The sequence below is a fragment of the Triplophysa rosa genome, linkage group LG5 (genome assembly GCF_024868665.1).
Source record: "Triplophysa rosa linkage group LG5, Trosa_1v2, whole genome shotgun sequence".
Taxonomy (NCBI): Eukaryota; Metazoa; Chordata; class Actinopteri; order Cypriniformes; family Nemacheilidae; genus Triplophysa; species Triplophysa rosa.
This window is the reverse complement of record NC_079894.1, coordinates 11561649-11573665: the sequence shown is the minus strand read 5'-3', so window position 1 is coordinate 11573665 and position 12017 is coordinate 11561649. Positions and strand designations below refer to the sequence as shown.

The 12017-nt window shown below is 40.3% G+C and overlaps 1 protein-coding gene across 2 annotated transcripts in view; it reads right to left on the bottom strand.

Annotated features, from left to right (window-relative positions):
- Positions 1 to 12017, bottom strand: part of dpydb (dihydropyrimidine dehydrogenase b) — a 159364-nt gene that overhangs the window by 25274 nt on the left and 122073 nt on the right. For both annotated transcript variants that reach the window (XM_057333891.1, XM_057333890.1), the window contains 3 exons: positions 11102 to 11222; positions 10615 to 10734; positions 199 to 341 (listed from right to left, as the gene is read on the bottom strand). In XM_057333891.1, the coding sequence (XP_057189874.1) occupies positions 199 to 341; positions 10615 to 10734; positions 11102 to 11222 (384 nt within the window). The remainder of the gene's footprint in view (positions 1 to 198; positions 342 to 10614; positions 10735 to 11101; positions 11223 to 12017) is intronic.

Below are 12017 nucleotides of genomic sequence, written 5' to 3'. Positions count from 1 at the left end.
TAGCATGATGCTAAGATGTGGTAAAGCCTAGTGGTTAAAGGTCTAGAATTGTAACCCAACGATTACAGGTTCAAACCCTTCAAGGGAGTGCCTATCATTGTCTTCTCGAGCAGGCACTTAACCCCAGGTTGCTCCAGGAGGATTAACCCTGTAATGACTGTAAACTGGTGGGAGCTGATGGTGAATGATAGTGGTTACCTGCAGGACAGAAGCTCCAGCATGAAGGAACTGCAGTCCAGACTCTGCCGAGTCAATGCCACCCGTAGCCAGGATAGGGAAGCCAGGCAGAGCTCTGGCTATAGCTGACACAGCACGCAGAGCAATGGGCCGGATTGCATTGCCTATACAAATAAAGCAGAAATACTTTTTAATGAATGAATTTAATGAATGACACCCACTGTGTGAACAGGTGTCTGTGCCCCTGCATCTAAGCAGTAGCACAACTCACCCCGCTCCCATCTTCCTCTCTCTGTACCCCCCCCCTTCCTCAGAATGGCAGGATTCCCTAATGAAACCCGAGCGGCTTTCTGATCAGCCAGACAGATGGAAGTGTTTATCACATTACATTTAACCTCATTTTCCCAGCAGGTTCCCATTCATTGATCACAGCCGTACGTTTGTCCACATTCATTTCGCTGGCTCGACTCAGAACTCCACTTCCACCATTTGATGGTTTGAGACAGCTTTCTTTTTTAGCCCCGCTCCGGCATGCTAAATGATCATCATCACCTACACTATTCCCAAATTGGGGAGATAAATTGAATCTCGCCACATTTTTTTGCATCCTCATGCAGTATGGTTAATTATGTACATGTGGGCGATTTCCTAAGCCTGTAGCATTTCCTGCCGCCCTCGCTTTATTCTGTTCTCCCTCCTGTTGGCTGAATGGATGGGACGTCAAGTAGAATTTGTCATCCCTGCTCTGTTGTGACCAAATATCATAAGAACGCATCACTCCGCTTGCAGTGAAAGCCACTTGGGTGTGATTGAGAGATGGGGGTTTGGTTAACTACGGCTTAGGTCACAAGGCTGCGGATCTAAACAGATCATTCTTTAATGTCTGTGTGGGTAAAATATGTGTTGAAGTAACGGGGTGATTCTTCAATTAGTGGCACTTTTCACTGCTTAAAAAAACTTCTTCAAACTATGTTTTATTTGTGTTAAAACTTTTATCTCATGTCCCAGAGTAAAGATTTCAACATGGCCTTGATCAAACATCAAATGGATTTTGGTATGTATGATGTTGTCACTTGGATTTAGTTTGAGAGTGTCGATACTGTGCATTACGGTAATGATTTGGGGGATGGTAATGAAATTTTACTATTTTTGGAAAGAAATGTTCACTTGCTAGCACTGCACAACATTGCTCACTTTACCATCGAGTTGACATCCTTCATTTCCTCCCCACCTTGCATTCATCTTTTATTCATTTTTTTCTTTCAGTTTTAGTTATATATACAGCCGTGGAAAAAAATTAAGAGACCGTTTCAAAATTATTTTCAGTTTTTCTGAATTTACTAGGTATGTGTTTAGGTGAAATGATCATTCCTGTTTCATTCTGTGAACTACTAACAATATTTCTCCCAAATGTCAAAAAGAAAATATATTTTTTTTTGCAGAAAATAAAAACTGGAGAAACAGGTGAAAATTACAGAAAAGAGGCTCTGTATTTTTAGACCTCAAATACTGCAAAACAAGTTTATATTCACTTTTAAGCAATAAAATACGGTAACACTTTACAATAAGGTGCTATTTATTAACATGTAGTTTATGCATTAGCTAAAATGTACTAACAATGAACAACACTAATACAACATTTATTAATATTAGTTCATGTTAATTTCAGCACTTACTAATACATTATTGAAATCAAATGTTGTCACTGTTAACATTAGTTAATGCACCTTGAACTAACATGAATAACTGTATTGACATGAACTAATTGACAAGTATTAATAAAAGTATTGACAAGTATTAATAAATGCTGAAAAACTAAATTGTTCATTGTTATCTACATTTACTAATGTTAACTAATAGCACCTTTTTGTAAAGTGTTACCTAATATTAACTAATATTTGTACATTATTATTGATTATCATCACAGTTTTATGCGTCTTGTCATGCTGTCAGTCTTTCACACTGCTGTTGAATGACTTGATGTTTGATTTTGTTGAAATTCAACAGACACTGGACTGGAATGGCCACAGTACATCTAGAAATGCTGTTTAAATGAAAATTTGGAATGGTCTCCTAATTTTTTCCCACAGCTTTATACGTTTTTATCTATGCTATACTTCATCTTTAATATCTAATAATTTACCTGTAATATATTTTCTCTATATTTAGTTTATTCTTATATTTTAAGTATTTTGCACAGTCCATAGAGTTGGCCAGATTTAATTTCAATGCAAGTTGTTTACCTGTGTAGTGTGTATGTATAACTGTGCATGTGACAAATAAATCAAAGTAACATGAAAGTCCAAATTGACATTTATATTTACTGAATACTGCAGTGTTTATTATAAAAATAGATTTTTTTCATGCATCTTCATAATCTTTTATCAAAAACATTAACCTCCCTCTCCAACAATTTTCCCTTCTCTGCATGACGCATGTCTCTGCGTGGGGGTGGGACTATATTGGCCAGGCTTCCAACAATCCAATCAATTCCCAAAGAACGAAACTTATAAATTATATATACAGTATATGGCAAAACAGAAAAGAAAACACCACTGTGATTTCTGTTTCATGCTCACTTTAAACCTAAGATAAGAAACTGAAACCCTTTCAGACTGTTTCAGAATCAACATTCTCAAATACTGACTGGTTTGGTAAAAATCGAATAAAGCTACGCTCAGGTTATGATCTTAAAAAAATGAGTCGAGGGTGCGGTGAGGGTGAACATGCCACACACTGCAAATCATTTAGAGCAGTGGTTCTCAAACTTTTCAGATCAAGTACCACCTTTAATAAAATTAGTTGTCCCAAGTACCACCTAATGACCGCCAGAGAAACATGAATAAACACTTAAATTAATAGTAGAGCTGTGAATGTTTCTCTTTACACCTCATCCTCCAATTCTAACACTTTATTTACCAGCTGTTTTCAAACTAAAGAATGTTTTTCCATGTTTTCAAGTAAATCAGCAGTAATAGTTGACACAAAACACTGTAGTGCACTGTAAACAGGGCTCTGTAAACTTTTATGGGGGATTTATTAACTTTGTGGGAACTTGCAGAAAGCCTAACTCATATTAAAGACAAACAATGTGGAAAGAATTTTTAACACAGAAGATAGATAAATAAATAAATACACATATACTTTAACATCAAGAGAACAGCTGTATATAACGAACAGAGACTTATACTTTACTGCAGCGGCTTTTGTCAAAGTGGCGTGTCAAAAATACATTGCAACACGCACTTCATTGATTAAACCACGAGCAGATGCAGAGGCATGTTGAATTAACACTTTAAAGCAAACAACAGCTTTAAACAGCGGTTCAAGTGCAGAAATACATAAGAAACTTAAATTGCACGCATCTCGTCGGAAGAGAGAGAGCACCTGTCTGCTCCCGCTCTGTATTTGAGCTGCCCGTCACGCGCCTGAGTTACATCGACCAATGATAAATAAACAACAATAATTTATACAAGTATTTAAAAATTGCATATAGGCCAAGATGTATTCCGTATTTATCGATCATGCAGGCGTATTAAACATTTGAAATTGTATTTAAAACACGAAATGTAAATTAATATATACCCGGTTTCATGGACAAGGCTTTGGACTAGTCCCAGACTAAAATTAAAGTTTGAGCTGTCTTAATGGAAAATAAATTCCCTGACATATCTTTAAATATGTAATTGCCATTGTTTTGTCTCAAGATGCACACCAGTAATGTTTTTATCTAAGGCATTTTAATAAAAGCGACTTAAATATCCTAATTTAACTAAGGCATAGTCCTTGCTTTAGCTAAACCTTGTCTATGAAACCGGGCCATAGAGTTTTTAATTTTCTGTCGTGTCACCTCACGTACCACCGGGGTCTCTTCAAGTACCACTAGTGGTACGCGTACCACAGTTTGAGAACCACTGATTTAGAGAAAGATTATAGTGTGTTCTGTCACAATCACTAATATGGACATCAAAGCACCTGACAAAAATAATTTTTGTCAAGCAGAACACCTCCACTCAAGAAAAGATTCAGTTCTCTTGATATTGTTGTGATGTTATTGTGGCACTCGCTCTGTCCTTTCCTGCGCTTTGTTCTTTTTTCACACCAGCCGCGCTGACAGCTCCTGTTGCTCTGACAACCCCAACATGTCCTTGTCAAACAGGGTCGCTCACGCCTGTTTGTCACCAGTACCTGTGGTGAAGTTGCTGGCACATGTTCGCCTCATGTCAATAGCGGCACGGGGAGGCAAAGAGCTAAACTTAGGACAGTCACGGGTACCCCGGAGCCTGTTTACAAGTAGATTTAAGAGCTATTCATTTTGTGACTGTGTGCGTGTGGCTTACAAAGTGCAATAAATAAATAAAATATAAAAGCACTGATACACAACCAGCAGATTTACACTTGGATTTAGCACTAACCAAAACGGATCCTAATAATAGGTGTAAACTAGGTGTGAGATTGTCACCAGTACCATTGTGAAACCACACTAAAACACAGTGCTTGTGGCTGTAGATTTACATTTCTGGATTTGAGAATGCAAGAAGGGTGTTCAGCAGTACCACACACCCCGTGGCTCTCTGTGGCTTTTATCAATACCTTATTACACTAAGCAGGTCCTTTCACAGCTTCCAACATAAGCTACTACAGCTCCGCACGAGCACCATCCTCAGTCTGAGGTGATTGACAGCTTCACGAGGCCATCGATGGCATCTGTTAGCGCGAGGCATCCGCACCCGACGGCAGATGTTCTGATTAATAATTCCAAACGCACACGACACAGAGCATGGGGTCTCAGCATCCTCTACGATTTCTATCTTCATCGGAAAATGTAGGGCCTCAAAAAGACCCAAGCAGATAACAAAAGCAAATAATAGACTGGTATGACGGTGCGGCTCTCTGTTAATTACGCCAGGCGATGCTGCCCAGTGTCTGGGGAACATGGTTTCCATGCACAATGAAAGAGATGCAATAATATCTCTGTGACAGCAGCCTAGTCGGTCAGCATGACCAATCATGAAAACACACATCAAATAAGAAACACACTGCCAGCTAAATGAAATCACACTGGGAGGTCCAACTAGAGAAAAATATAGCGACCATAAGATCAGACCAGAGGTCACCAATTAACAGACCACGGCTCAGATCCAGACCCGGACTGGTTCCATCTGGAGCACAAATCATTTCTCATAAATCAGTGTAATTATGAACATAGCAATGTTTGCTCCATACGGTACTGTTAAGCTGTATTTGTGTACACAGTAAAGGTAAAACACGACAGACTTGTTAATGTGACACAGAGGCAGTCATGTATATATACAAAATTTATGACAACTTTCCTGTAGCTCAGTGGTTAGAGCATAGCGCTAGCAACGCCAAGGGCATGGGTTCAATCCCAGGGATTGCACATACTTACAAATGTGTAGTATAATTCACAAATGTAAATGATATCAAGAAAAAATATTAGCTCAATGTAGCTGCTTCTTGTTAATTCGGTGCACATTTAACACAAAACAACACACACACACTGATTGTTACAACAAAACTTTAAGGTCTGATACAGCATTTCATTTCAAGAATCACAATGTAAAGAATTACAACGATTATGGTAAAAAAACCAACAGTTTTTTTCTATACTGCACAGATTCTAAAGCAATAGGGGTGCAATGACCCAGCTGGGAGTAACATTTTCGTCTCGGCTACGCAATCCAGTTCACCAAACGCCTGCCCAGATTTCGGGGCATTCTGTTTACATCTGTTCGAGGCAAGAATGCTCCTGTACTTCGGGCCAAGGTCGCCACCCTTCTAGCGAAGGATGCGATCAAGCCCGTCCCTCCAGCCGAGATGTCCTCGGGGTTTTACATCCCCATACTGGATCTTCGCACTCTGAACAAGGCACTTCACAGGATGCCGTTCAGAATGTTGACGCAGAGGCGCATCCTGACGTCCGTCCGACATCAGGATTGGTTCGTGGCCATCGACCTGAAGGACGTGTACTTCCATGTCTCGATTCTCCCTCGTCACAGACCGTTCCTCTGGTTTGCGTTTGAGGGCCGAGCATACCAGTACAAGGTCCTGCCCTTCGGCCTGGCCCTGTCTCCCCGTGTCTTTACCAAGGTCGCAGAGGCTGCCCTCGCTCCCCTCTGGGAGCAGGGCATGCGTATTCTCAACCATCTCGACAACTGGCTCATCTTGACACACTCGCGAGATCTATTGTGTACGCACAGACACCTCGTGTTCCGGCACCTCGACCGACTGGGCCTCCGGGTCAACTTGGACAAGAGCAAGCTCTCCCCTGCGCAGAGCATCTCTTATCTTGGTATGGAACTTGACCTTACCAACGAGCGCTCAGAGGCTACTGGGCATAGGTGATACCGCTTCCGCAACTGGCTCCAGAGTCGCATTCCCTGGAGAGCGTGGCACACCGGCACGAGACGTATTTCCATCACGCCTCATTGCCGTCACACCTTAACCCCTTGGACAGACGTCTCTTTTCTACCTTCTTTCTCAGGGGAAGGGCACGGTCCAGCACCCTAGGCCAGACCTCTGGAACCTCCACGCCTGGCTCTTGGAAAGGACGAGGAGATCCTGAGTGCCTTGCACCTGCAATACTATCACTCAGGGCAGATGTCTGATTCCTGAGGGGCGCGAGGAGGCCGAATCCTCCCTGTCCGCCCCCCGTACCCTCTTGGGACCTCAACCTGGTCCTCGAGGGCCTGAGAAGGGCCCCATTGAGCCCCTGGGAGAAGCCGCTCTACCTCATCTCACGATGAAGATGGCTCTCCTAGTGGCGCTCGCCTGCATCAAGAGGGTAGGGGATCTGCATCACACCCGCGATGTATTACATAGTGGGAGGATGAAGTGGCCTGATATATCATATGAAGATATATTCAATTATTTCGTATTTTCTCTAGGAGTTGACGGGTCTTCGATGTGCAACTTTAAAAGCACAGAGACGTAAATTACCAGTAACTTACATGCACAGTGGGAAAGTCAGTCGACATTTGTCCATGACATAGACCACGAATTTGTGTTTTTAAAGCAGATGTGAATCCCAGTCAAAGTGGCGCAAACATTCCTGGATCCTTACAACTAATAATTGAAGAATGGAGACGGTTGGTTGCTCTTGCATCGCAGGTCTCCACCGAGCTGCAGCATCCATCAAAACTTTCTGTCTGTTTTTATGTCTATTAAATAAAAATGATTTCATGTTGTTCATTCTCTCCCTTGTTTAATTCATCTTTAATCCTCATAGTAACATTGCTTGGTAAACTAGGCTATCAGTACTGTTTAGCGGTTTGACAAAATGTTAATTTATGTGATTTAGATAAAAGTGTCTGCCAAATTAATGAAAATGTAATGTCCTGTAACTGTTAACTTAGTCATGCAGCTGCGATCCGCTGGCAGGAAGGTTTGCTTTAGCCTGTATTTACTACTAAATACATATAAAAATGCTAACAGCTGAATTTTAACTGCTGCTAATATTATTATACCACTATTTGCATACTGTTTATTACTGTTTACACTCTTGTCTCATTCACAATACGACTGCCATTAGCTATAGTGGCTCACTGGAAGTCAAAACACAAACAGCTCAAAGATGGCGGCGCCCACATTTACGCCAAAAATAAGGTGGATATCAGGGGTTTTCAAACTAGGTTCCAGGGACCCCAAAAAAATAATTAAATAAAATATGAAAAAATATCTCTTCAGGGTTATGTACATTGTACATAATGTAGCTAACTATTTACATTAGGAAACAATGTGTTGTCTTTATAATATCACTGTAGCGAGGAAGGTGGGGCGAGAGCCGTGGGGCGGGTAAGGCGGGGCCGGCGGCGTAAGTGGCAACGAGTGTCAGCTGTGCGACCGCCGGTTCCCGCATGCCTCACGGGGGAGCTCGGGAGCATAAGAGGACGAGCGACCGGACCATCGAGAGAGAGGACCCGGGCCCGGAAACAGTTAAGTTTGTTTATGTTCGTGTGGCCGGCAGTCGACCGTGAGGTGGCTGCCGGCCTTTTATTTGCTGGATTATTGTTTATTTATTTTGATTAAAGTTTACTGTTTAAATGATGCCGGTTCCCGCCTCCTTCCTTCCCTACATTGAACTTTGCTACAATCACATTGAATATTTACCTAAAAAAAGTTAAAATATTTGTTTACACATAAAAATTATAGATGGATATATATTTTAGAAAGGGGGTGCCTCACAAAGGTTCATCTTATTTGGGCACCTTTGGCATCATAAGGTTAGAAAACCCCTGCCCTATATAGATGTTTTCGCTTACAAAATCCATCAAAGGCCTCATTTAATGAGGTGGTTTAGGTAGGCAACAAAACAAATGACATTAAGCAAGTATTTATTAATCAAGAAATGAGTAATAATTAGCGGGATTAGGGTGTGGGCTAACAAACGTCCTCTGTCTATATTAAACATCAGCGGCTAATGCAAAAATCTGATTAAAAAAGTTTTGAGGGAAAAAAAACATGTCAAAGAAAAGATTGATTTCTCCCCATATTCAGAGTTTACACCACTTGCCCCATAAATCAAAGCACCCTAAATCCGGCCACTGCTACTGAGTTCAACATTAAATTACTGAATACATTAGAGAATCAAGCAGCTCCGCAGAGAGCTCTGGGCGGCACACATTTATGTGCCCCTGGATGATCTGCACATGGCTTTATGTGCTCTGGATATGGGCTTCTGAAAGAGAAAGTCTGAAGAGAGCCAGTGTATTGGGAGCATATAAAATATGTGGGGCCACATAGGCCCTTTAGGGTCCCGCTGATCAATAGGCTGGTCTCGGGCAGAGTCTTAGGCCATTGCTGCACGGCTGGGTCTTGTGGGAGAGCTGCGCACTGAGACCCGCACGACTTTAAAAGTGAAAAATATGACAGCCAGTCAGTTTTGCTTGCATAAAACAGAGCCTCAATAGTGCAGGTATTAATTTTTAATGCAGGCTGTGTTTCTGACCCTGTCCATGCCTTTGCAGACATTACGGCAGCTCAGCTGAAGGGAGAAGGGAGAGGTGTGTAGAGGTGAAGCTTTAACACACACACACACACACACACACACACACACACACACACACACACACACACACACACACACACACACACACACACATGCACGAACACACTATATACAGGTATACCTTTATATCTATATATAGCTGAAACTACGAAGCACTTACATAAAACATCTAAATCAAGGTGGTTAAAGGTGTGTGACCACAAATATTGTCTATTGTCTAGATTATTAGGGATTATAAGCGTGCAGACATAAATTTACATTCATGTTTTCTTATGAAAGTAATTTTAAGAGCATACACTGTGTTTGAAGCAATAACCTAGATGGTGTGTGATAGTACACACACACTGGCTGTGACTTATGCACATATTCAACCTCGAATTCAGCACTTTTTACTGCACCTATGCTTTTTGCTGTCCTTATGTTCTTCCGATTGCTTCTATTGTTTACCTCATTTGTAAATTGCTTTGGATAAAAGTGTCTGCGAAATGACTAAATGTAAAATGTAAATGTAAACTGGATTAATATACAGTGAGGGAAATAATTATTTGATCTCCTGCTGATTTTGTAAAATCAGCACGGGATCAAATAATTATTTCCCTCACTGTAATTTTATAGTATAGATGGATTAAAGTTAACTTCCGGTCTGTGTTTGTTTATCGATCTGGCTAGTGGCTCATAATATAACTATTTGTATTTTATTTCAATTATTAATTTTTATTAAGATTTTATTGTATAATAATCGCATTAAATAAACAATTTGTTGAATGGGTCGTGTAACTTTGTCGCATTTAAGTTTAGCCAAGTAACGGTTCTTCTACTGGTAACCCAAAATAATACTGGCTGGACATATTTTTAACTTGCTAGCTAATGTAATTTACTTGTTATTTGTTTGCTTGTTTCAGAAATAATCTACAGGGACTCTTTTCTTTGCCCAAATTAAGTTTGGGCCACAAAAGCGTGTATGCGCAGTAACGTTTGTTTTTGTTGTTGCTTTGAAACCGTCTATAAGGCACCAATATTGAATGCTTGATTTCTAGAGCGCTATATATATTTTCACATCTGATCTAGTCTGTGCAGGCAAAACCTGAGAAGAGCAAGTCCAGACATCTCAGTAGCCAGAGTGCTGTTCAACAGCACATACACGTTTGTTTCACTTTATTAGCCATACATGTTATCTTATAGACTTTCGTTGTTTTCATAGCATACTAATGATGTTTTCCAATACATGTTCACTAAACTTAACCATTTTACAATGCACTGAACGAAACAGAATCTGGAGAATTTATGAGCCTTTTTTAGTAGTGAGGATCATATCCTTTGGTCATTTTGACATGTTACATTTTAGAAAATCTAGTACTCATAAGTAGAGCTGAATCTGTAAACTCAGTCATAGACGCACACAACTTTACCAGAAACACCACCGTATGTAGTTCTCGCTCCACTGCCGACTCCGGGCCAAGGTGTGGCATCTGCTTTGATAGCCATCAGTCCAGATACAGTGTTGGTCGCTGTGACTCCATCTGCTCCACCTACAAAGAGCAGAGGTTTTAACAGAAGTCTGAACCAGCTATACTGTATTGCAATACAGGGAAACAACACAGGAACAGCAATCCAATAATGTCATATTATCTAAACTCTGTGCTGCGTGTGGCAAATTCTGAAAAAAAAGCATATCTTTTAACGGCAGGGGCTTATTTATAAAATGTATATGATCAAATTTGATCCTAAATTTATTAGCTATCCCATCCAGCAGAGAAAAACAGCCTTAACCAGCATAAATAAGCCTGGATCCACATACTTCCTGATCTTTTCGGCAAGATAAACATTACATGTCTGGTAGAAAAAAGCATTAGGAGTAAACAATGTTTGTTTGTATGTGGGTAAGGTTGCTCATACCCTCTTGTGCGGCTCTGGCGATATCAACAATGTTGGTGACATTGGGCGTCAGCTTGGCAAAGAAGGGGATGGTTGTGGCCTGTCGGACCCAGCGGCAGATGTTACGCACCAGCTCAGGGTCCTCGAGTGGTGGGGGGGGTGTAAGGTCAAGACTCATTACAGGTTTATGTAGATCACAAAAATAAGCTTTGCTATTTAAAGGGTCAGTTTACACAACAATGAAAATTCTGTCATTCATTCATTCACCCTCATGTGTTCCCAAAGCCATTTAACTCAAAAACAATTATTTACAGCAGAATGTTAGACTGTTTAAATCCATACAATTAAAGTAAATGTTAAGTAAACATTTTCAAAGCACAATTTTAAGTGAATAATGACTTGTCATATGGCCAGAGAACACAACGCTAAATTTTTAAAATAAATACATTTTTACCGTATAGAAAAGAGCCAAACATCTCCACAGAAATAAATGATATAAATTTCCATTTTTAGTGAACTATTACTTGTGTCTAGTTTCTAGTGTCTAGTTTGTTAACTAGCTATTAATGGCCCTATTTGGTCATAAAACCGGCTGTCGAACATTACAAAACTGACCATCTTAACCCAAAAATGAAAATTCTATCATTCTTTAATCACTTTAATCACAAATGAATCCTGTATGACAACACAAAAGACGAGTTTTTTAAGAATGCTGATAACCAAACAATGGCGGAACCCATTCACTTCTAATGTATGGACACGTAATCAGTGCAAGTCAATGGGTGCCGCGGTTGTTCGGTTACCAACGTTTTTTAAAACATCTTCTTTTGTGTTGTGCAGAAGAGAGAAAGTCATACAGGTTGGAAATTAAAAAAAGAGGGTGAGTAAATAATGACAGAATTTTCATTTTTGGGTGAATTATCCCTTTAAAAACAAC